This window comes from Protopterus annectens, chromosome 13.part0 (genome assembly GCF_019279795.1).
Source record: "Protopterus annectens isolate FY-2018-M chromosome 13.part0, PAN1.0, whole genome shotgun sequence".
In the NCBI taxonomy this organism is placed as follows: Eukaryota; Metazoa; Chordata; order Ceratodontiformes; family Protopteridae; genus Protopterus; species Protopterus annectens.
In genome coordinates this window covers 406,368,579-406,395,418 of record NC_056747.1, presented here as the reverse complement: position 1 = coordinate 406,395,418, position 26,840 = coordinate 406,368,579, and the positions used below count along the sequence as shown (strand labels likewise).

At 34.4% G+C, this 26,840-nt stretch overlaps 1 protein-coding gene across 3 annotated transcripts in view; it reads left to right on the top strand.

The window, feature by feature from the left end:
- COL26A1 (collagen type XXVI alpha 1 chain) overlaps nt 1-26,840 on the top strand; it is a 2,134,825-nt gene that overhangs the window by 2,022,882 nt on the left and 85,103 nt on the right. For 2 of the 3 annotated variants that reach the window (XM_044054034.1, XM_044054032.1), the window contains exons 12-13: nt 10,485-10,529; nt 18,046-18,090. In XM_044054034.1, the coding sequence (XP_043909969.1) occupies nt 10,485-10,529; nt 18,046-18,090 (90 nt within the window). The remainder of the gene's footprint in view (nt 1-10,484; nt 10,530-18,045; nt 18,091-26,840) is intronic. The other variant, XM_044054035.1, reaches the window with a different exon arrangement.

Genomic DNA, 26,840 nt, shown 5'->3' with positions numbered 1-26,840 from the left:
ATTAGCACCTTGAGTAGTTGATGGCACAGGTGGAGCAAATGGTTGTGCCTGTCCTGGGGAGATAAAGCACTTTGGATTTCTCTCTAGTTGATTTGTTGGAGAAGCTGGAGCTCAGGAGATGAAGTTAGACTATAGTGAACAGAAGGATTGAAAAGATGTGGCCACCTTCTAGGTCCAGGAGTTGGACACTCAGTCAGAATTGCTTCCCTTTGGCTACCCAACTTTACATGAAGATATCATTGAGGAAGGGGGGCTGACATATATGGCTAGCAAAAATACTGCAAGCCACAGTATGATGACGATGCCCGCCTGCTCCATCTCACTATGCTTCTCTGGCAAACCTCTCACTCAGTAAACCTGGCATGGAAAAAGGGGCCCATTCAGAAGATTGAGTTTTCAGAAACACGAAATTCATATTGTCAAGACAATTTTGAATGGAGATAGCACAACAGTGCAGATTGAGGAATTTACCCTTTTCCCAATGTAGTGCAGTCTCGCAGCTGATACATATAGTATGCAGGTGGTGTGGGAGGTGAAAGGGGGAATGCAAAAATGTAAAAAAGGTAGATTTTTCTTGTTTTTTTGAAGTTCAAGTTTTTGGAAACTCAAACATATCATCTGAACAATATGAATTTTGAGTTTATGAAAAGTTGAACTTCTGACATAGACCCATATATACAGAGAGAGAGAGAATCTTGACATTGGGATAGTGCAATCACTGATGAAGGGAAACTGTCACAGCTCTGGGCTCTGGGCCTAGCTATATTCTTCTGCAGAACAGGTCAGTCAGCTTACACTGACCACTCACTCCCTTTCCCCAGAACCATTTTATCTGTCATCTAGTCTCACTAGCTAACTCCACATCCCCAGGGCTGCAGTGAAGGATCTACAATTGGTTTCTATAAAGCCAGAAAAAATCCATTTGATTTTTTTTTAAAATAGCACAGCTAAAGGGGGGTGGGAGTATGGCAAACAGTATGTAAACAACTGCTAGGAAAGCTAGATTGTACAAACAACTATACATCTTACTTAGATGTACAAAAGATAAGTTCTAAATGCAGCTAGAATGTGAATTATAAACAGACAAGTCATTTATAAAACAAAAACATTACCCACAGTTGCAGTGTGAAGAAGAATGGGATTTGGGACTTGAAAACATATAGAGTGAAATGCTGTAGAATCATCCAGTATTTACAACTGGCAACATTTTCTGCATATTCTAATATGGGTATTCTGGGTGTAGGTTCAAGAGATTCTGCAGTCCTCATTGCATTGTTTTAGACCAAATCTTTTTTTTTTTCAAAACAAGTTTATTGTTTTAACATATAAGAGAAATATCATAACAATTTTATACAAATAATTAAAAATAGGTATTATTATAATATTCAACAAAACAACTAAAGTATTTACAAAGACATCCACTACAATCAGATCAATTAATTAAACTAAAATACTGTGCTATTGAAATTAGAATTTTTTAACAAATTTTGTAAATTATCCCATACAATAAAATGTGATGTTTTTCTAGTTGTTCTCATTCTAATTGTGCTTATTTCCATATGACACATTATATTCATAACATTTTTAAATTCATTGAACGAAGGAGGTGTATCTGAAATCCAATTTCTAGTTATTATTTTCCTAGCCACTGCTAGGATAGACCATAACAAGGGAAGCTTAATCTTTTTAACACATTGAGGTACAGGTGTGTTGAATAATATAAGAGACTTAGAAATAATGAAATTATCTGTAAAAGAGCCTGCAAAAATTCATTAATTGACTTCCAGTATTCTTTCAACTTCATACAGTCATAAAACATATGAGCCCAGTCAGCATTAATTTCTACATTACATCTCTTACATAGATTATCTTTATTATTAATTTTATTCATCATCAAAGGTGTATAAAAGATCTATGTAAAAATTTCCATGTATAAAGTCTCCAGACAATGGAAGATGTAGTTCTATAAGCAGATTCCAATATATATTGTTTATCTTGTTGAGTTGGTGGGTCCCCATTAATAGAGGTGAAATAATTCCAGTATGAATCTACATTGTAAAAAGTTTCTTGTCTGATAATTTTATGTATATATGAAAGTTTACCTTTATCAGAAACTTTATGCTGTAAATTTATTATCAAGTAATCAATCAGTTTTGGAACAGATTCTTTAACTGTTATAGACATTAGATCTATTCTATCAATGAGATGTTGTCTAAAGATCTGAACCTCTAACCAGCAAGTTTCTCTTAGATCAAATTCTTGTTTTAAGAAATCTAGATTTTTAACTTTATTATCAGATATCAGCTGATACCAGTACTTTAGATTATTATCTATAGCTAAATGAGCTCCTTCAGAAGTAGATGACATAAGCATACCCTGAGTATAAATTATAGGAATACAATAAAATTCCATTCCCTATACTTAGGGTGCATGAATATAAAGTTACGATAACTAATAATAATATTTAATGGGTAACAGACCATATGTTTAGGTGTAATAGGTGAAGTACAAAATTCCTTTAGCAACCACAACATGGAGTTATTTATAATCATATTTTTATGTGTTAAGGAGATTTTAATGAAGTGCATACTAATTAGCTCCTAATAATCTTTCCATTTTGACATATGACCGATCTATTAATAAAGTAATAACTTTTATAATAGAAGAGATAATATATAAATTAAAGTCTGGAAAAGAAATACCCCTTGAGACCAGCTATTAGTATGTTTCTTTAATGCAATCCTAGGTCTATTAGGTGCCCATAAGAAATTTAACATTAGTGTATTCAGTTTCTTGATAGTTATTTTGTAGGTGAAAGTATTATTGATTGTATTAAGTATAAAATCTTGGGGAATATTATCATTTTAATAATTGTAAGTCTCTCCTCCATAGTAAAAACATATTATTCCAGGTATTAAAAGATTTTGTATATTAAGAAAACAGGTATTATAGTTATTATATATAATAGATTTAATATCTTTAGATAGTATTATACCTAAATAAGTTATCTGACCTGAGTTGGGTACATATTTAGTAAAATCACTAATGAGAGTATTTTTCGTGTATATATAGGTAGTATTTTAGTTTTTCTTCATTGAATATTAAACCAGAAATACTTTTAAAATTCATCATTTTATCAAATAAAGACTGCATAGAAGAATTAGATCCTGCTGATGTAATTAGAACATCATCTGCAAAAGTTGAATTTTTGATGTTGTATTTTCTTCTATTTCAAAACCCTCTATGTCAGTACTGTTTCTAATCAAATTAGCCCAAGGCTCCATTACTAAAGTGAATAATAGTGGAGAAAGTGGACATCCTTGCTTTGTACCTTTAAGAATGGGTATTTTTGTGAAACATATGTTCCTACCTTAATATAAGCCAGCATTCCTTTGTATAAATGCTCAATTAAATTTACAAATGCATCAGAGAAATTTGTGCATTTCAGTAAGGTAAACAGATAGTCCCAACTTACTGAATCAAATGCTGAACCTATATCAAGACTAATAAGTGTTAAATCTTTCTTTTTCCTATTTGCAAAATCAATTAATGTTAAAGTTCTTCTTATATTATCAAAAGTATTTCTATTTACAATGAAGCCCGTCTGATCTATGTCTATAATGCTGGGGATAATTGTCTTCAATCTATCAGCAAAAATACTCATAAACATTTTATAATCAACATTAAGTAATGAGATGGGTCGATATGAAGAACATCTAGTTGGATCTTTATTAGGTTTTAAAATTGGTGAAATAAATGTATATTGCCAAGATGGGGGGGTTATTAACTCAGTTTGGGCCAGAATAAAAACCTTATGTATTAATGAATATGTAGTTTTAGAAAGGATTTTATATATCTCTGATATAATACCATCATTACCCGATGCTTTGTTTGATTTAAGCTTATTTATTTGTGTAATAACTTCTGTATATGAAATACTCTTGTCCAATAGTTTAATCTGTTGTTTATTAAGCTTTTATTCATGTTTGTGGTTATAAACTCCTTTATTTTATCTTTAGGTTCCATGTTAATGTTGTTATGGTTAATCTTGTGAAAGTGATTTCTAAATTTGTCCAGTATTTCTGGTATACTAGAAACATTCTTCTTTTTCCTTAGAGAAAAGATTTCTTTGATATGGTTTTGTTTATTCAATCTTTTGTTTTATTTTTAAGTCTATGTAAGTATTTGGGGCTTATTGAATAAGACAAAAACTTGTATTCTCTAAAGTTATTTTAACTTTATGAGTTAAAATGTCTTTGTATTTCTCATTTAGTTTGTTTATTTCTTCAATAACTTTCTTGTCCATAATATTTTCTTTATTATTATGTTTATAAGAGTCCAGTTTACTTTGAATATCTAACAATTCCTTATCCCAAGATTTCCTTTTGTTATTATACCATCTGATACTTTGTCCATATAGATATGATTTTAAGGCATCCCAAACATAGACAATGGAGACTTCAGGAGTATTATTTATGTCTAGAAAATGTTGTACTTCTGAAAGTATATATTCTTTATAGTCTTTTAGCTGAGTTAAGTATGCTGGTATCCTTTTGATCTGAACATTATGAGTATTTTTATCATGAATTCAAAACAATTGAGTTATGATCAGATATAGGACATGAAATGATTTTGGAATTAATTAAATCTGTTACCATCTGGTTAGAAATAAAGACCCTATCTATTTTTGAATAAGTTTTGTATCTGTTAGAAAAAAGGTGTATGGTAATGATTTTGACTCTATCTGATTATTAATATCATTCAAATGATAAGAATTAGCAAAATCATTTAAATGTTTTGCATTAGATGTAATTCTTCTTTTCTTTATAGTGGTAGTATCACTTTCATGTAGTATACAATTAAAATCACCAGCTAAAATAATATCCCCTATAGAGAATGATATGATCTTATCAATATGATGTTTCACTGTATTAATACCAATTCCAGGTATCCAGTATACATTAATTAAAGTGTAAGTCTTCCCATTAATTTGTATTGTAACCATACAAAACATTCCTTTGTCATCCTGATAAGACTTAATGGTTTTAGGAATGGGCATACTTTTATTCCATAAAATAGCCACTCCTCTTTTTTTCTGAGTGTGCTCTGAACTAACCAATACTGTATATTTGTTTGTGGCTAGTTTATCAATATCTTTTTTCAAGAGATGGGTTTCTTGCAGGAAGACTAAGTTGGCCTTGTGTAGATTAATGTATCTTATTAGGCTTGCCCTTTTACACGGATTATTCAATCCATTAATGTTTAAAGAAATTCCTTTTAAAGATGTCATTTGGCATTTTTAAAACTCAAGAATCTTATGATCGAAATAACAAATAACAAGATAAATAATGTTACATCTCCTCTTTTAGGTGTACCTTTAAATATAGCTGTATTTATTAAATCTCTTATGGGATTTTGTATAGGATTCAATTTTGTTTGTAGTGACAGTGTACAAAATATATTGTGGATGTCAAAACTATATACATATAACAATGAACAAGTGAAAATAATGTAAGGATTAAACCTTGCATCCCGCCTGGAGTTGAAAACTCCAACTTAGAGCAGTATTTACTACTCAAGTTAACCCCCTACCCTGCCCAGCAGTACCTCAGCTACCACCTTATCAATTTAATACTAGTTATATTTAACTGAGGTTAACATTTTTCAATTCAATTATCTATTAAGACAAAACTACACATTTGGTAAAACAGCATCATATAAACTAAAATAAACTTTTTTTTTTTTTTTTAAAAACTGTTCATACTATTATATAGATCTATGTAATATATAACACTTGTATTCTAATAGCATTCAAATAATCTTAATGTTAGAAATCAGGAGGAGAGAAAATTATGTTCTAACATTCATTTAAATCAAAAACTTTGGCTAATACGATTCAGACATTACATGCATTAAGATGCATCTATTTTCTGTCATGTGAATTCTATCAACAGCTTCCAAAACAATCTTGAATTGTTTGTATATGAGCATTTACTTAAACTCATTATTGTCAATAGAGTAAAATATTGTATTCATAAAAATTATTATAAATCATATTGCATAGTTATGCAGATTCTCAGAAACACCTGCGTTATTACCTAAAAAAAAAAGCCATCACACACATAAACACAGACACACACACATACATATACACACACACATATACACACACACACACACACACACACACACACACACACACACACATACATATACACATACACATATATACATACACACACACACACACACACACACACACACACACATACACATATATATATATATATATATATATATATATATATATCTGATCTCACTGAGTTGTGTCTTTGTAGAACACAATCCTATTTGCTGTCCCTAGAATAAATCTGTCTGCTTTATACAAAATAATGCACAGCAAACACATATTAGTAACCAGATTTCACAATCATGCTAACCTACTGCTTTAAAATATATCACATGACATTTCTTCCAGAATAGAGTTATAAGATTATTTATGCTTGTCAATCAGATGAATTAAATGAGTTATAGTAAAGTATATGTTTGGGACACAAGTTTTTAACACAGATTATTATGCTACTGTTAAGTAGATTTTCAAAAACATTTAAATAAATGTTTCATTTTCTATGCCTTCTAAAATAAGATATTTACTTGCTACAAGAAACTACATCATCTAAACTCATCATAACTGACATATTTTATGAATAGAGTATTTTCCTGAATCTGTGGTGTGTCAGTGTGATAACCTTGTCAATGTTTATACTAACTGCTTTCAGTTTCTCTGTGAAAATTCTATGAGTGAAGCTTCTGAGGAAACTCATGGACACTATGCATGAGACAGCCCACATCCCAGATTGTCTCCCTTAACATTTTGTGGAAACTTATTAAAACTTGTGGCAAACATTCATTTTGTCAATAGAGTAAAATATTGTATTCATAGAAATTATTATAAATCATATTAGATAGTTATGCAGATTCTCAGAAAAAGCCATCACACTCACACACACACACACATACATACACACACACACACACACACACACACACACACACACATATATATATATATATATATATATATATATATATATATATATATATATATGCTCTCACTGTGTTGTGTGTTAGTAGAGCACTATCCTACTTGCTGTCCCTAGAATAAATCTGTCTGCTTTATACAAAATAATGCACAGCAAACACATATTGGTAACCAGATTTTACAATCATGCTAACCTACTGCTTTAAAATATATCACATGACATTTCTTCCAGAATAGAGTTATAAGATTATTTATGTTTGTCAATCAGATGAATTAAATGAGTTATAGTAAAGTATATGTTTGGAACACAAATTTTAACACAGATTATTATGCTGCTGTTAAGTAGATTTTCAAAAACATTTAAATAAATGTTTCATTTTTATGCCTTCTAAAATAAGACATTTACTTACTACAAGAAACTACATCATTTAAACTCATTATAACTGACATATTTTATGAACAGAGTATTTTTCCTGAATCTGTGGTGTGTCAGTGTGATAACCTTGTCAATGTTTATACTAACTGCTTTCAGTTTCTCTGTGAGAATTCTGTGATTTGAAGATTCTGAGGTAACTCAAGGACATTGTGCATAAGACAGCCCACATCCCAGATTGTCTCTCTTAACATTTTTGCGGGAAACTTATTAAAAACTAGTGACAAACATTCATTTAGCAGTGTAAATGCATCTAAACACAATGTATTCCACAGATCATCACAGCCTCTATGCAAGTGAAATTAAACTCAAAATTACCAACAAGTGATAAAACTCAGCATTCTTCTCCCAACTCAATTTTCATACAAATCCTATTATTCACTGTGCCCACACAGTCAAAAGCATTTCTATATATTAATAAAGAAAGGAAAAGAGAGTAGAAAATAAAAGGGAGTGAGGCAGAAATAAAAAAATGTAAGAGAAAGCTGTAAGAAGTATATACAATGGAATGTTACTTACTGTTTATATTAATAGAGTTAAAAATAAAACATATTATTTACTCTTATTTAGTTCTGATTATTATTAGTTAAAGCATGACAGATTATTTACAAACAAGCATAAGCAGTATAATCAAGAAAGTATAATTAGAAATAGCATTTGAAGAACTTATAAACTTTTACAAGAAATAAATATGTTATTATTCTATTAATGATATTTTCATTACTGTTCTCTCCTGCCCTCCCCACCCTTTACCCACTACATAATCTAAATAGAATGTCATTGTTTAAACAAAGAAAATAATAAAAGAAGAAGGAAAAAAAAGGTAAAGATAAAAAATGTATCAAATTACTAACCTTACTTTTTTCAGAAAGAAAAACAAATCGAGTCACAGCCTGCCATTAAATCCTCAGGCATTTTGACTGGTTATGAACAAAACATTTCTTTGCACATAGAGAATAACTTTGATTAAATCTTTTCCAAAATATTGGTGGCTTTCTGGAAATGCAGGAACTATATTCAAAAAGATTAATAATGAACTAAAATGATGAGAGAGAAAAAAACATATAACAAATCATTTGTTTTTTAGTCTCTTCTTCTTCTCTGAAGTCTTCCAGGAAGCTTCAGTTGCCAATCTCTTTAATGAAGAACTAGCCCATTCCATTTCTTCTATTTTATCCAAAATCCTTTTTTCTTTGACAAACAGTAAAGCAGAGTCTAAATCATCGAAGACCTTAGGACCATCAGGAAGGAAGATTTTAAGCTTGGCAGGAAACAGAAGGTATGTTTTAAACTGTGCTTTTTTAAGCTCCCTTATTAGTGGCAGAAAAACTTTTCTTTTAGCAATTACCATGGAAGAATAGTCATTGTCAAAACACACAGTTGTCTCATTAAACTTAACAGGAGCTTTAGCCCAAGCAGATTTAAGAACCATCTCTTTATCAAAGATGATAGAAATCTAACTATAACTGATCTAGGATAGTTTTGTTAGAGTTAGTATTAGCTATAGATCTATGTGCTCTTTCGATACCAAAAGAGAATGCTTCTGGTAAATCTAAAGTTTTAGGGAGCCATGTTGTTAAAAAAGAAGTAATATTGTTACCTTCAATATTTTCTGGCAGTCCAAAAATCCTAATGTTATTGCGCCTAGATCTATTTTCCAGGTCATGCAGCTTTGTTTGTAAATGTGTATTTTGTTTCAGCAGAAACTCAATGTTGATTTCCTGTTCTTGTATTTTATTTTCCATGTCATTCATAGCTTCTTCTATGCCTGTCATCTGGATCTTCTGTTGTTGCAGGTCCATATGTAACAAGTCTATTTGTTTTGTAGTTTTTTCTATGAAAGTGTCTATTTTAGTATCCATTTTATCCATCTTAGCAGTAAGTTGCTGGACTATAATTATCAGAGACTGAAGTTCTTTCTTGATGCTGGAGTCTTGAGAATTTGTCTTACTGGAACTCATTTCAGACTGATAAACTGACAGGAAAATTTCCAAAGTAATTTCTGACAGGAATATTATTAAGATTTCCTTTCTTTTTAAGATATAGTTCAAGAACTATATAAAACAAACATATTTAGAAAGAAAATTACTTCAAGAATTAATTTTTTAAGTAATTAATTCCTGTCAATGTAATGAAATTGGTGGAGCTGAAGAAATCTGCTGCTATCCTGTGTTCATCCTTGGCCACGCCCTCCTTTTAGACCAAATCTTGAATACTGTCTGCTCTTGTGGCGGCCATACAGAGAGTGGGAATTATGGTAAGAAGGACATTCCAAAAGGAGAACAATCTGAATGATAGAGACTGATGTGATATATTACAAGAAAAGACAAATGACAAAAGACAAGTGCCAGCCATATAAATTGAAATATGAGGTGGACATGACAAATTATCAGAGGTCTAGTGGAACAAGTCTTTTTGTTTTTCCTTTTATGCACTATTTCCTACTCCTCCAAAAATAGTTTTCTTCTGGTGATTTTTAGACGTGTTCTCTTTATAGCCTTGTCTGGTTCTGTGACAAACTGATGGAGAATTTAGTTCTTGATTTATTTTCAATGTTTGAGTTTCCAAAGCATAAGGTAGTGTTCAAAAGTGAAACACCCAAACTTAAAGGAAAAGGTGCACTGGGGTGCAGTGTTTCTTTGGAGAATAGGAATATAAGATGTATACCTGTTCCAGAAATACATTTGGTAACTAAAAAATAGAAGGAAATAATCATTTTGTAGCTGAAAAAATACATTATGTCAAGTTAATGTGCACATGTGCAATCATTACAGCAGGGATTACACTGTCATTTTTGTATAAGTTGTTGCATGTCACTAAAACAAATAGAACTACAAAGCTATGCATTAGATAATCTGAGGAAAGATGATGCAAAGTGATAGATGTTGTGTTGAGTAAATATTATTGAAGAGCTACTAAAAGCTCCATTAATGATAAGTAGATATTAATGTGCTCTTACTCAAAACATTGCTCACAAGCACTACACTTACAAACATAAATTCTTTACAGGGACAGCCAGGTATGAAAGGAGAGCTGGGCCTTCCAGGACTGCCTGTAAGTGTTTTACATTACTTATTATGCAGATCAAGTTACCTGGATGTTTTATTGGTCAGATGATAGGAGAGTGTAATCTCAGATCCTTTAAACTTTGACACAATATGGCACTAATCTGACAGGATGGACATAAATGTCTTAGGCAACCTGTGCTGGTATTAAAGTATGTAACTCAATATGTTCACAGATGCATTTCATGCCTATCTTTTGTCCCTGATTTGCCCCATATTTTTGCCCTGTCTCTCGTATTTTTTATTTATTTCCTTGTAAATCACAAAGGATTACAGTCAGTTAGTTAATGCTAGACATTAGAATTTCACACATCTTATTGCTCTGAAAATGCATGTTGAAGCAAAACCTGTTGTTGTACTAACCTTTTATTATTAGAAGAATATGTGAAAAAATGCCCCGATGTCAACCCCCGCCCATTTTTTTTTCTTGACCCGTGGTGGTAGTGCTGCGGTAGCGTTGTCGCCTCACAGTAAGACGCTGTCCGGTTCGATTCTCAGCTAGAGCGTCTTCTGCATGGAGACATGTGTGAATGGGCGTACCTTCATTGCAGGTAGTGTATCAGGCCTGGCAAGCCAGTACATAAAAATCAACTGCCAATCATTAGCGGACCGGAGTTTCGCTGTGGCGACCCCTAACCGGGAAAAGCCGAAAGACACAAACTTTGTCCAGAATTCTTGAGTAAAGAAGTTGAGAGAGATGATGTACCTGATTTAAATGGGTGCAGAGTGCTTGGTCAGAAGTTCAAATAATTGACCATGAAGTGAAAGTGCACTTTTGTCAAAGATATGCATGACTGACTTTCCTTCAGAATAGGTTGCAATATCAGGACTGACTGCCCTTTGTAGAGGTTGTGCAGTAGTGGAATTGGTATACTTTAGTAAAGTGGTTGGTCTCTATTCCCACACTGGGGGATGAATTCCCCCCCATGTAAAAGCATTTTTTTCATTTGTTTTGTATGTAGGGTTTAGTGTATTTTTTATGCAGTCTAATGTATTTTTTTTTTTTTTTTTTTTTTTTAAGAGTAGTGATTTAGGCAGTGTTGGTTTAGTTTTTGTTGGGGTATGCAGTATTTATTTTTGTGTTTAAAAGGTTAGCTGAAACCTTTCAACCATTGTGTAAAAGATTATTTTTTTGGCTATTTGGTGGTCAACATTTTCAAAGTTCATTCATTCCATATAGATACATACATGTGTGTGTTTGTGTGTACGCATTCGTACGTGCATGTGGGCATGTGTGTTTATAGGAGTACTGCCACTGATTGAACTGAAGTTTAGTTGACTTCTGTTTTGTTGACATAGTCTGGACAATGAAACAGATGGTTGACAGTGGTGTGAGATCAGCAATTCCCTTGGTTGGGGAATTTACCTTTTTCCCGGAGATTGTGCAGTCTTGGAGTTAGTATTTATAATTTTTATATATATATATATATATATATATATATATATATATATATATATACACACACACACACACACACATATATATATATATATATATATATATATATATATATATATATATACACATATATATACACACACACACATATATATATATATATATATATATAAAAACACACACGCACACATATATATGTATATGTGTGTGTGTATATATATATATATATATATATATATATATGTGTGTATGTGTGTGTGTGTGTGTATATATATATATATATGTGTGTGTGTGTATATATATATATATATATATATATATATATATATGTGTGTGTGTGTGTGTGTGTGTATATATATAAACGGCTACCAAACAGTCACCACGAAGCTTGAATAATCCAAAAACTAATGTTTTAATATAAAACACAACAGAAACCACGTAGATACAAGCGCTTTCGCTAGGATGTTCCTAGCTTTATCAAGTTACTAAAACACTCAACCATACTGTCTTTAAATAGCAGTTGCAATCAATTAAACAATTAAAATAACCAATTAGTAACAAATAAGCTTGTGCTTTTTTTAAAAGGAAATGCATACATCCAAACATGTTCGTAAATACATCAATGTTCAACCAGTGTTCATATGTAAATTGTGTGCACTGCAACAAGTTATAAAATAAAATAAAATAAACCATTAAAAACTATTGCAGTTGAGCTTACACTAAAGCTGAATACTTCATTAATACAATGTAATTTATTGATCCCTTGAATAAACTTAAGTAGGTTGTATTATGTTATTTATGTTGTTTTATATTTAATATTTTTGTGTTGTGATATTTAATATTTTCATTACAACCAGTGAACGTTGCGCTGTATATATACATAGTTGTATGCTTATAAAAAACCTATACAAGAAGGCATTATCATCATATCATATCATTATCATATCATTAGATTGGTTTTTCTACCACTTTTTCTCCTTGCTTTTCTCTTTTCCATCACTTTTCTCTTTTTTATCATTTTTCATCTTTTTCCTTTATTTTTCTCTCTCTTTCTTTCTCATTACCTCTCTTTTTTACCATTTTTCATTCACACTAGCTCATGTATATACACCTGTTCTGGATTTGGTTTGTATTAGACACACACACAGTTTGTTCTCTTACATTTACTTCTTCTTTTTTGTTTTAGTTCAGTTCGTCCAGACCTTTCAGCCCAGAATGTGGGTGTCAGCCTTCTTGTATAGGTTTTTTATAAGCATACAACTATGTATATATACAGCGCAACGTTCACTGGTTGTAATGAAAATATTAAATATCACAACACAAAATATTAAATATAAAACAATATAAATAACATAATACAACCTACTTAAGTTTATTCAAGGGATCAATAAATTATATTGTACTAATGAAGTATTTAGCTTTAGTGTAAGCTCAACTGCAATAGTTTTTAATGGTTTATTTTATTTCATTCTATTTTATAACTTGTTGCAATATACACAATTTACATATGAACACTGGTTGAATATTTATGTATTTACGAACATGTTTGGATGTATGCATTTCTTTTTAAAAAAAGCACAAGCTTATTTGTTACTAATTGGTTATTTTAATTGTTTAATTGATTGCAACTGCTATTTAAAGACAGTATGGTTGAGTGTTTTAGTAACTTGATAAAGCTAGGAACATCCTAGCGAAAGCGCTTGTATCTACGTGGTTTCTGTTGTGTTTTATATTAAAACATTAGTTTTTGGATTATTCAAGCTTCGTGGTGACTGTTTGGTAGCCGTTTATTTGTTCTTGGCTCTGGTCTCTTGCTTATTGGATTGTGTGTATATATATATATATATATATATATATATATATATATACACACACACAGACACACAAACACACACACACTTTGCAAAAAAATATATACATTTAACTTTGGCCATGTGCCCACAATCTGCAGTAGACACAACTGAGAAGAATATTTTTTATCTGATTGAGAGTTTTTACATCTACATGTGGTAAATGTCTTGTGTCTTGCAAATGAAAACATAATACAGTGCAAAGACTAATTCCATCTATAGCTAAACACAATAATTTGTTACATTTCCTTAAAAAAAAACAAAGCTGTGAATTTTTAGAAGATCCTCTAAGCTGTCATTTGTTATTACGTGTAACTAGACTGATGACAGTCAGGGAAATTGCTTAAAATCCACCTATTCCCACCATTCCAAGAATTTTCTGACTTTTCCTTGATTTTGTCCATTCCTGTCATAATTCTGTCCGTGAGGCACATTTTTATAATTGTACTTTGAGGATATAATGTAGCAGAAGGTTCCTGATAGGTTCATAGGTAAGTACTAGGCTAGCTGCCCTTGCAGGCCATTTTTATCCTAGCCAGTTCCCTTTCTGTGCTTATATTAAACTATCCTATTTGGTTTAAGATTGGCCTTGCCCATCCTGTGGTCAATAATTATATATTATCCATAAAGAGAATAAATCATGGGCAGGGTACTAAGGGAATGTGCGACAGAACTGGGTCCAGTACTCATTGACATCTTCAACACTTCACTCCATCTAACCAGTGTTCCAAAATGCTTCAGGAAGATGACTATCATTCCTCTACCCAAGAAACCACAGCCAGCAACTCTGAATGACTACTGACCAGTTGCTTTAACCTTGATGGTAATGAAGTACCTGGAGAGGCTGGTCAAAGATCATATAGCCTCAGTCTTACCTGTGTCACTGGATGCACTGCAATTCACATACAGGACAAACCGCAGTACAAGGGTTGCCATCTCACTAGCTCTCCATGAAACACTGACCAACTTAGAAGGCAAAAACTGCTATGCAAAACTGTTATTCATCGATTTCAGTTCTGCCTTCAACATTGTCATCCCTCAGAATCTGATATCAAAGCTACTTCAACTGGGCATAAACTCTCATTTATGCAATTGGATTCTGAGCTTCCTTACTGAAAGGCCTCAAAAGGTTTGTGTGGGAGACAACAGCTCCAGAAGTATCATCCTGAACACAGGAGTACCACAGGGGTGTATCTTAAGCCCTCTCCTTTTCACTCTGCTATCACATGACTGCATGTTCACACATGAGATGAATAGGATCATCAGATTCGCGGATTACACCACTGTTATAGGCCTGGTCAAAGATGGAGAGGAGGAGGCCTACAGGAACGAGACTGATCAACTACTGGTCTGGTGACAGCAACAATCTAGCACTGAATGTCAGCAAGACAAGGGAGTTGGTTGTTGATTTCAGAAGATGTCAAGTACCACACAAACCTCTAGTGATGAAAGGGATGACAGTGGAAAGGGTCAAGTGTACAAAGTTCTTGGGTGTCACAGAGAACTTGTCCTGGTCAGTCCATGTATCCAGCACAGTCAGAAAAGTTCAGCAATGCTTGCATTTTCTAAGAAAACTTAGGAAGACAAAATTGCCAAGCTCCATACTTCAGACCTTTTATAGGGGCACCATTGAAAGTGCCCTGCCCAACAACATTGTTGTCTGGTATGGTAGCTGTAATAATCAGGATTGGAGGGCTCTCAATAGAGTTGTAAGGTCAGCAGAAAGAATCATTGGCACCTCCCTTACTCCTCTGGAAGATCTACACAAATGCCGGTGCATCAACAGGACCAAAAAGATTTCCAGCAATCCATCACATCCTGCCAGTGGTCTGTACACTCACCTATCCTCTGGCAGGAGATACAGATGCCTGCATTGTAAGACCACCAGACTAAAAAACAGTTTATTTCCACTCTCTGTTAGACTGGTGAACTCTTGGGAAAAATTAATCATGGCATCTGTTACATAACTAGCCTATCAAGGGGCTTATTTTATGGATGTGCAATAACTAAGTGCAATACAAAGGTAGGTCACCTACACACTGAAGGACTGTAAAGTGCAATATACAAACTGTGCAATAACTCAGTCTAATCATAGATATGCTGCTATTGTTTCAATTTTACTTTGACAATATTACCTTCATATTGTTCCTTGTCTTCTTTGTCTCCTGTTCTGGGATGGGTGTGGGTCACTGCTGTCCTACTTTACTTACAAATTGCTACTTATTAAAATTCTACTGTGATATTTTATTATTTGTTCTCTGTCTATATGTGCAACCGTTTCCTGCATTGAGAACGAAGCATTGTAATTTCATTCAGCTACACTGCTGTGTAGTTCTGAATGACAGTAACATTTTCTTTGACTTTGACTTGAACTAGGATCATACCATACATAATTTGAAGGGACCCATGCATTGGATAAAACATTTAGGCTCTGCCTCTGTCCATTAGTAGTAAAGGGGCAGTCCTGTGGTACATTTTCCCATCCATAGATCCAAGTTGCATTTGAGTATTGACAGGGATGAACTTATGTTTTATGTGAATAGGGAGTCTGTTCCAAAGCAGTGGTATCCTCTGCGAGATATACTTGTCCCTCCAAACCATTCTGTTGATGTTGCAGGACAGGTTTAAATCCCTAGACTGAGTATTTCTGATGCCATATGACTTGCTAATGTGCAACAAATCCATCAGTATTGGGCCAGAGGATGCCTTGTATGCCAGACACAAGTCATCTCTAAGCAGTCCGTGTTTTGCCTGACGATTTGACAATTCTTCATGAAGTGGTTCTCAAGGAGGTTATTCCCCTTACTTGATCTTTGGAATCAAAGCTAATAACAGAGACAGTGGATTTCCAGTTGGGTATGCCTCCTTTACTTGTCCATCAGAGAGTCGTGCATCACCCTGACTAGTGTGTTGTTCATGGTCTAATCCCATGTCTGGAATGGTGATGTTGTTAAATGCCTGAGTTGTGACTCAAGGTGATGAAATATCATTTCAATAACTGTACATACAGAAGGGAATATTAAAGGCTGGTGTGGAAGTCATTAAGTGTGGTTTTTGATATCTCTTTCAAAACAATAGCAAGTATATATGACAGTATATAAGGAGCCAGTACACCGACACAGTAACAAGGTTTTTACTGTCACTGCTGACAACATGATTACAGAAATACAGTACATTCATATTATCAGTAGACTATCAGGGAAGGATTGTAAACTTATCTTTCAACCCAAGAAAGTGAAGAAAGGAGACCAGTTCTGAAGTGAAGCCTGGTGTAGACTCAGTAATAGCTTCATAGACTAGCAGTCTAAGATGGTTTAGAGATGGATAGATAAAGGCACATTGCACACTTCTGTAAAAGCTAAAGGCTAAGGTGCAATGAATTGTCCCTGCATAATGTGGTCTCAGAAATTACAGTCTGTTATTGGTGCCTGTCTCAAAAGGACGTTACTTCATTTTGTCACTGATATGTATGAACCCAGAGAAAGGAGGAGAGTTAGGGTAGGCAGATGGACTTAGACTCATCCAAGTAAATGAAGAAGTGAGAATCCTGCAGAGAGACAAAAGATCAAATGTCAGAACTCACGTTTCAGAGAGTGTTGCCTTTTATCTCTGACATTTTAGCTGCTACTATATACCTATATTAAACTGCAGGATCCTACATGAAGAAATCACAGAATGAACAGTAAACAGTCTGTTTTAGAACAAAAAAGATTCCTTGAACTCTGAAGGTAAAATACTACAGCTAGTTGTAGAATGGAATGAAATGATGTGCAGTCCAGTGCTTTGAAGAAAGTGTTGCATACTATCACACTTCTTGTTTCTTGAGCGTTGCTATATGTTTCACGTAGAACTGAAGAACACTGCATTGTTTCATTTCTTATCTAACCATATTCACTGTTGTTCAAGATGACACGTTCCTCACAGACTTTGTAATGGAAAAGTTCTGTAGAGTTTATTATGATAACCTGCCATGCAGCATAATACCGTTTAATCAGATTGTTGTTTAAAACTAAGACAGAAGCAATTCCTGAACTTAACTCGAGTTACAACATATTTTTCCTCACAAAAGATGACACTTCATTATGCTGAAGCCGAAGTCAAGCCTTGTGATTATTTGTAAAAAGTTGTGTTATGGTGGATACTGTAATACAATATAAATTAAAGTGTTCAGATGCTATCAACTTCAAGAAATATGTTTATATGAAGCCATACATCACTGCTCATTTTTTATTCTGTTTATCTTGTTTTCATTGTAGGGTGAACCAGGACAGAAGGGAGAGCAAGGAGAAAAGGGGGCTGAGGTAAGCTTCAAAAACACAAGAGTATACTGGTTTAAAAAAAAAAAAAAAAAAAAAAAAAAGAGTCCTAAGCATACTATTATGGAATACCTTAATGCTGAGATGGGTAGTTAAATTTCAAATGTATGTGTAGCAAGATACATTTAGGGTTTTGTTTGTTATTCCTCCTCTACAAATCTCAGTAAACAGTCAAGAGTGTTTGTCACTAAACAGTCAAGAGTGTTTGTACAGTGGAAACATATTTTCAGTTATGTGATAAGAACTTCTAAGCACAATGCTTTAGTTTATTCTACTCAGCCCTACAGGATAGCCCAATTCTCTGCCTCCTAAACTAGTAATTCCATATGAATGTCTCCACTATGCCTCTGAAGCTGGAACTTCCTTTTGTATTATATTCCAGTAGCTCTATCTGTCCTAAGTGTTATGATTAGTAAATTTTCTGTATCACCAACTGCCTTGTTTGCATCCCAATTCTAAATGTTATTCATTTGCTAAAACAACATTAATATTCCACAATCTGTACTTGTAATACATGACATTTTCTGCAATCCACTATTAGTTCTTCATGTACATTTTTTCTCTTTTTTATTACTTCATATTCTTTTGTATTATTTGTGTTATTTCACAATGTTGTATATAGTTGTATTGCTTTGCATTCTTTTGCATTATCATGCATTATTTCATAATGTTTGTATGACGTATCAAGTAAAAGTGGAACTTTTCTCCCTGGGATTCTGCTGAGAAAGGACCGGTGTCCATTTGGACTTTACACAGCTGAAAATAAAGACCACGTTGTTTACTGCAAAATTACTCAATAAAATTCACAATGTAAGTGCTTTCGTAAGGTACACTGCCCAAACTTCATCAGACCAATGAAGTTTGGGCAGTGTACCTTACGAAAGCACTTACATTGTGAATTTTATTGAGTGATTTTGCAGTAAACAACATGGTCCTTATTTTCAGCTGTGTGGTGTCGTTTTTTTTAGTTGTTTTTGCTACTTGGTGGTTCCATTTGGACTTTGCCAGTAAACAAATGTAAAATAAATAAATAAAATAAATAATACTCAGGAAATGGGAGTTTACATATCCATTTTTTATTTCTGTCATTCAGTTAACAAGAGAAACGGCTAATTTTTGTAATGGTATAAAAACAGTCTATGCTATCCTAGCGAAAAGCCCCAGCCATACAGCCATAAAGTATTTAACCCCATTGTGTTATCCTGAGGCAACACAGTGGTGTAGCAGGATAGCATTGCTGCCTCACGGCAAGGGGTTCCCTGGTTCGATTCTCGGCTGGAGTGCCTTCTGTGTGAAGTCTGCATTTCCTCCCTCTGCCACTTGTGCTTTCTCCAGGTACTCCAATTTCCTGCCACATTCCAGTTCTAAATTGGCCATACATGTGAACGTGCTTGTGAATGTGTGGTATGGAAGAACTACTGAGACATGACTAGCCACATGGCAGTATAAACCTTGGCTCTAGATGATTGTCACTGTTGAAGTGACACCCTGACCCCATGTGCAAAACAGGGGAAAAAGGGTTGTGAATGGATTTGATAATATTAACGTGACTGAGACATTGAAACTAATATTTTAAATTTTATTCCCTGAAGTGAGTTTGCTAGTTGTAGTAGCAAACTAATGTTTTGCTTGCTAAGTTTTGGAAAAAGTAAAATCAGAATTTCGCAATAGTGATGTAGCATTTTTTTTTTTTAATTCTACTTTTTTGAGCTAAATATATTATCTCTTTGTGATTAAAATATGCTACAAAATAACTATCAGTATTATTTTAAAATTAGTATTGGGGGACCAAGGAATTAACTTCTGCAAGAAATCATTCTGGTGTTTTCATTGCTCATGTTAAGTTATAGTCTAGAAATGTACTATTTGGATATATTATACAACTATAAAAAATTTCATTATTACTTAACCATCAATGGCCCTCCTCTCTTGGAGCATAGTCTGCTTTGTTGTTAAAATGTAATACCAACTTTTGACTTTATACTATTAATCACTCATTATGAAATTTTGAGTACATGCTTTTACGTTCTCTCTCACGCTGTGTGTGTGTGTGTGTGTGTGTGTGTGTGTGTGTGTGTGTGTGTGTGTGTGTGTGTGTGTGTGTGTGTGGTTACAGTCTTTAAGACTGTATGCTCTTATAGGCCACTTTTCATGCAAGATCACATTACAGCAAGGTCTAGGAATATGCCCTTGCCTCACTGTTGTTCAATCTTGGACATGGTATATATAATTAACAGGGATTGTGAGGGGGTGCAGGAGGACTTGCTCCACTGCAAAAAAAAAATATTCTTATTTGATCTTTTTAGGTTAAATTGGTGCTATTCTAGTCAAAAGCCCAATTCATAAAGTACCTCACCTTATTCCTAAGTTTAAAATTAAACCGTTGTTTTATCTTGACTGAGACATTTAAACTAATATTTTAGACTTTATTTCCTGAAGTGAGTTAGCAGGTTGTAGTTACAAACTCTTCTGCTTGCTTGGTTTTGGGAGAAGTAATATCAGAATTTCTAAGGTCATGTAATACAACAATGATGCAAGGTTTTTTTTTTTTAATTCTGTTATTGCAGAATAACTATTGGCATTGTTTTAAAATTAGTATTGGAGAACTAATGACTTACAACTGTAAGAGTATACTTTTTCTATGTGCTTTTTGAGCATTTACTCATTAATGAGACAACTTTATATAAAGATATACATATATAATGTATATTTCTTTGCTTTTGGCCTGGGATATGAATGCAAAGGGTCTTAGGGACAGTTTAGTCACCTGATTAACATATTCAAATAAATAAAATATATTAAATGTGTTCTGCGGTCTTTCACATATCTCCTACCAACCTACCAGTTTTAACATATTGGAATGTGAGCTCTGACCCAACAGCAGAGCCATAAAGCTGGACTGCTGCATACTTATTATGAGATAGCAGCTGCAAATTATCCTGCATAATAACAAATAGGATAACAGACAGAAAGAGGTTCAGAAGAAAAGTGGGAATATATTTATTCATAGAGGACTGTGGCACCCATAAAATACTAACTCGAGAGATCACAGGATTCAGCAGCGTTATCAGTTTTAAAATTGTGAAAGATGGTCATAATAAACTATGTAGACAAAACCAACAAACATATGCTCCCTTCTGTCAAAGTAGCCATAATAAAAATTGAATCTCTAAAGAGTCTGATATGAAAGACTAATTCTCATGCCTAGGATGGTACGGGGTATCTCATGCCTAGGATGGTACGGGGTATCTCATGCCTAGGATGGTACGGGGTATCTCATGCCTAGGATGGGATGGGGTATCTCATGCCTAGGATGGGACAGGGTATCTCATGCCTAGGATGGTACGGGGTATCTCATGCCTAGGATGGGACGGGGTATCTCATGCCTAGGATGGGACGGGGTATCTCATGCCTAGGATGGTACGGGGTATCTCATGCCTAGGATGGTACTGGGTATCTCATGCCTAGGATGGTATGGGGTATCTCATGCCTAGGATGGTACGGGGTATCTCATGCCTAGGATGGTACTGGGTATCTCATGCCTAGGATGGTACGGGGTATCTCATGCCTAGGATGGTACGGGGGGTATCTCATGCCTAGGATGGTACTGGGTATCTCATGCCTAGGATGGTACTGGGTATCTCATGCCTAGGATGGTACGGGGTATTTCAACTTGTAAATCTAGTGGGTATAAATAAGCAGTGCTGTTTACTGTCTATAAGATTAATGACGTCTGTTCATTTTATAAGGTATGCAGTCTAATGAGGTGAAGAAATTAAAGATTGTGTGTGTGTGTGTGTGTGTGTGTGTGTGTGTGTGTGTGTGTGTGTGTGTGTGTGTGTGTGTATACACTGCTGGTATTTAAAGTATATCAGCATGTAGACAGCAAAAACATTGCATCAGAGTTATTTAGAAGAGGCCAGGACTTTATCACGTTCACTTAATTAGGCACCAAAAGATGCATGTCAATGTCTCAAATGATGCAATGGTCTGCTGTTGGAAAAGAACAGCACCATGCATGGAGGTTCACAGCCTTCTCATCTCACTGGCAAGACATGATGCATTAACATATGACAGTCATGTTAAATTGAATAAAGCTGTTATGAATTACACTTTATCCATTTTTATATCATGAAGTGTAACTTTAAACCCCCCCCCCCCAAAAAAAAAAGAGAGAGAGGAAAGATGTTTTTGCGGGTAGAGGCATGTTCCCCTGCACCCTTCATTTTGGACACATTACACCTCACACTCCTGTTATTTACTTATACCAGTCACCCAACAGTGAAAAAAAAATGAAAAGTCTGAACGCAATACATTGCATATATTGCATGTGTGTGTGTGTGTGTGTGTGTGTGTGTGTGTGTATATACATATATATATATATATATATAAGTCTACGTCTAATTAACGAAAACTTATTTTTTCAAAGATTAGAAAGCAGAGACCCACTCTCACAAACGTGCACTTAACTGAATCACTGTACAGTGGGGATAAGAAAATATATCCATTTCACCACTGTAGTGTGATTTCTGAGTTAGTATATACAAGTAGCAGGGGTGTAGGGGGCTTGTCCCTCTCAAAAAAGGTATTATTCTTTGCCAGACATACCTCTAGTAATTGCAAATACTATTTCCAAGACCGCACTACAGTGGGGAAAAGGATATATTTCCTTATCCCTGCTGTACCGTGATTCGGTAAAGTAACTGTCGCCAAAGTGCATTTTCGTGAAAGTGGGTGTCTGCTTTCTAATCTTCGAAAAAATTAGTTTTTGTTGATTAGAAGTAGATATATATATATATATATGTGTGTGTGTGTGTGTGTGTGTGTGTATATATATATGTGTGTATATATACACACACACACACACACACACACACACATATATATATATATATATATATATATATATATATATATTTTTTTTTTTTTTTAACTAGGCTAAGTGAGACAGCACACCCGACATCCCCTTTAAAAATGTAACAGAACCAGCTGTTGCATCCCCTGTTTATTTAAAGTGCAACCTTGTCATCTGGTTTACCCTGGACTATGTAGTTCCAACAATAGTGGAGCAAAGGAACCAACAGTTAGAGAACATTAGATCTTGCATATTGACAAATCGGTGGTATTCTGAACCCACAGTAATGCACTGGCCAATGTTCTAAATAATCACTGATGGTCATAACCATGTCCTTCACAGTTTTAGCCAAGGTAAATTTGTCTGTTGCTATTTCTGTTTTTATTAAATCAAGTTTGTTGACCTTTGAGTTAATTACTCTTTAAGAATTTGGTTTGTTTACAGTTTAAATATGTTTATTGATATTGATTTTACAAATAATTGTAAATATGAATATACTATTAATATTCAGTGTCATGCAAACTAGCTGATTTCAAAAGTGGCTTGGATAATATGTAGAATTTGCAGGTTTTACTCCTGACAATAACTGATGGAAGACATCAGGAATATGTTGCAATACATATTATTGCAGAGCTTTTATTTATATCCTGCTTTAGCTACAGAAAACAACTAATAAGTGCTTAGTTTTCAGTTTAATTTGTTGATTTAGTTGTTTACCAATGTTCCTATTTCCATTATTGTAACACAGAGTAGTTCATTGTAGAGTGAATTAGCCTTAGGAAATTAGGAACTTCATAGGATCCTAGGAAGTTACTAAGCTATTGGCCCTGAGGCACTTATAAGCTTAGCCAAGAGTTTAGCCTATGTTTAGACAAGTCAGCACCCAGTGCCCCTGTCCAGCATGGACTCAGGTGGAATCCCAGGGGTGCATTTTCTGTTTCACATCCAATTATCTAGGTTGTGCTTAAAAAGGGATAAAGAGGTACTCTGCTTGATGTGGAGTGGGAGTCTATTCCACAGATGGGGGAGTCTCTGGGATGCAAATCTGTCCTGCCAACAAGTCCTATTGATGTCACAGACCAGGTTGAGGCTGCGTGTGTGGGTTACTTGAGTGGAGCTTGACTTGCGGATATGCAGCAGTCCCATCAAGGTATGGGCCAAGATCACCTTGTATGCCAGACAGAGGTCATCTCTGAGGAGTCTGTATGAAACTGAGTAGAGGGATATGGCTTTTAGTCTCTGTGTATGGTAGATGTTTGAAGCACTGGATTCTCCTGGTGAGAAACCTCTGTGGTCTCTCCAGCTGCTGCATGAGACCACAAAAACTTATTATTTATGGTTAATATATTATGTTTAGAAATATAACATAAATTATTCAGTCCTGCTGTTATTAACCATTAAATCTTTTTGAGATGAAGTAAGCCTTATATTTTCTTTGTTCTTTAAATTTTTGAAGTGGCTATTTAAGGAAAGAAATAGCCTCAGTAGACATTTACAGAATAATGAGGTGTGAATGCTAATTTACAATTTTTCATTCAGTCTCATTTTTAATTATGTATTTTTTAACTTCACTTATGAGATTTAAGGCAAATGCAGTTTTACTCTTTTGATATATTTAGTATCACAACAGAATTTAATGTGCAGTGTCTGCTTCTAAAAGATCTGTAAGTTTGCATCACCTGAAAAAAAACTTGCGCCTATTTTCTCAATGCCAGTTAGTAATGCATTTTAAGGTAAATTAATTAATAATTTTATGTTGTCTACTGTTAATTGCCATTTACTATATTACCCTTCTGGTGTTTGCTTAGCAGGTTAGGAATAACATTTGGGGTGGGAAGGCCTAGCTAAGTGCTAAAAAGCTACATCTGTATGCAGAAAACGTAATAGTAAAGAAGTTAAAGTGAGAAATCTAGGAATGGGAAAAAAATGAAAGGATCATACAGGCCAGACAGGAAGAGCAGGAGACAGATTTATGAGATTAAGACCTGAAGAACTACTTTCCTTTGGGTAGCTTTCAGTGGTGAATGATTGTAGGCATGCATAAGAATGGAGATATTCAGTGTGGTAGGGAACTGACTTGTCAGATAAGAAAGGACAGAGTGAGACTGAATAGGAGAGTGTAACAACAAGCCATTAGGATTGAATGGGGAAACCATAAGGAGGAAGAAGACAGAAAACAGAAGGACACGGACAAAGTTTGTCAGAGGACTGTATGCAAGTAGTAAGGTAAGTGGAGAGATACTGCCGTAGAAGAGGAGAAAGGGAGAGATTCTGTGGTGTAAGGACAGATGCAGACAACAGTGACAAGAGTCAAAGGGGAGACTGAGCCAGAGGTGCCCATGCAGGAGTCGACACCACAAGGCGAGCTAGGGTAAAGTAAGAAGTGAGTGATATAATAATATAGTGATAAGAAGTGGGTAGATGTAATGGCCACATAATAAAAATAATCGAATAATGAAAATGGCTTTTAAGAAAAGTACAGGAGGGATGGGAAAAGAAAACATCAAATGCAGCACAGAGAGGATGGTAGCCAGAACAGAAAGTGAGGAAGGCTGAGGGTGGTAGAACCAGAAAGGGAAAGGCTACTTACTGATAGAGACAGTAGAATGCAGCAAGGAGTAAAGCAGTTGTGACACAGTTTGGGAACAGAAAACAAGGTTTTGTGGAGTGGAGACTCAGCAAGGAGATGGGATAATCTTGGCAAGGAAAAAAGGAGAAACCAAGTTACGGCAAACCAACTTTGAGAGTAATGCTTAGTAAGACATTGGAAGATGTCACAAAAGTGGGGGGTGGTCAATGAGGGACTGAGATGGATGTATATTAGGTTACCTATTGGTACCAATGACTTGTCAGAGACATCTGTTGAGGAGATAGTATATAATGCCAGAGAGTTGACAGAGGGGTGCTAGGAAAGCAGTTTGAAGGTGACATTCCCAGAAGTGTTACATGTGCCAGCGTCCAGAACACCAAGGAAAAGCAGTATTAGGGTAATGCAGTAAACAAGAAAGGGGAAAACTAGCTGTTTGCCAGAGTAGCCTCCACCTTAACATGGAAAGGATAGTAGCGCTTACAGCTGGACTGGATAGGAACATCTTGGTGATACTACCTTTAACTCATGATAAAAAAGAGAGAGGGGTAGGTAATCAGAAAATAAACAGAAGGGGAAATGTAAACAAAATATAGCAGAACACCAAACCAGGGTGACTCAGTGCTGGCTGAGTAGTACTACCATATGCAATGTGAGGAGCATGGGCATTGGGCAGGAACCTGTGATAGTTGCATGGACTGATGCAGGGTAAAGGAATGGACATTGCTTGTATCTTAGAAACATGGGCCAATGAGAAGGGGTGTGAAATGGAGGTGCCTGGGTAAATGTTGCTCACGACCGACAGTGAAGGGGAAGCATGTAGGTGAAGTAAGATAATCTACGTAAATAATGACATTAGATGAGAGATCAGAGAAGGGGGGATATCACTCCAATAAGAGGGGCAAGGGAATAATTAGACCATAGGGTAAGCACTCTGATGGTTAAGTAAATGAAGACAAGGAGTGCAGGTAGACTGATGAAGTGTATTTGTTATATATACATATACATATATATATATATATATATATATATATATATATATATATATATATATATGTGTGTGTGTGTAGCGTCTATATATATATATATATATATATATATATATATATATATATATATATATATATATATATATATATATATATATAGTTTACTATTGATATCCCGAAACTGCATACGTCGACCAGTCACATGGATGACCCGAAATGTGAAATACGGAATATCAAAAAAGTGACCAAGTCAAAACTGAATACATTGACACCAGCAGTTCAATGTATTTGATGCAGTAGGAGG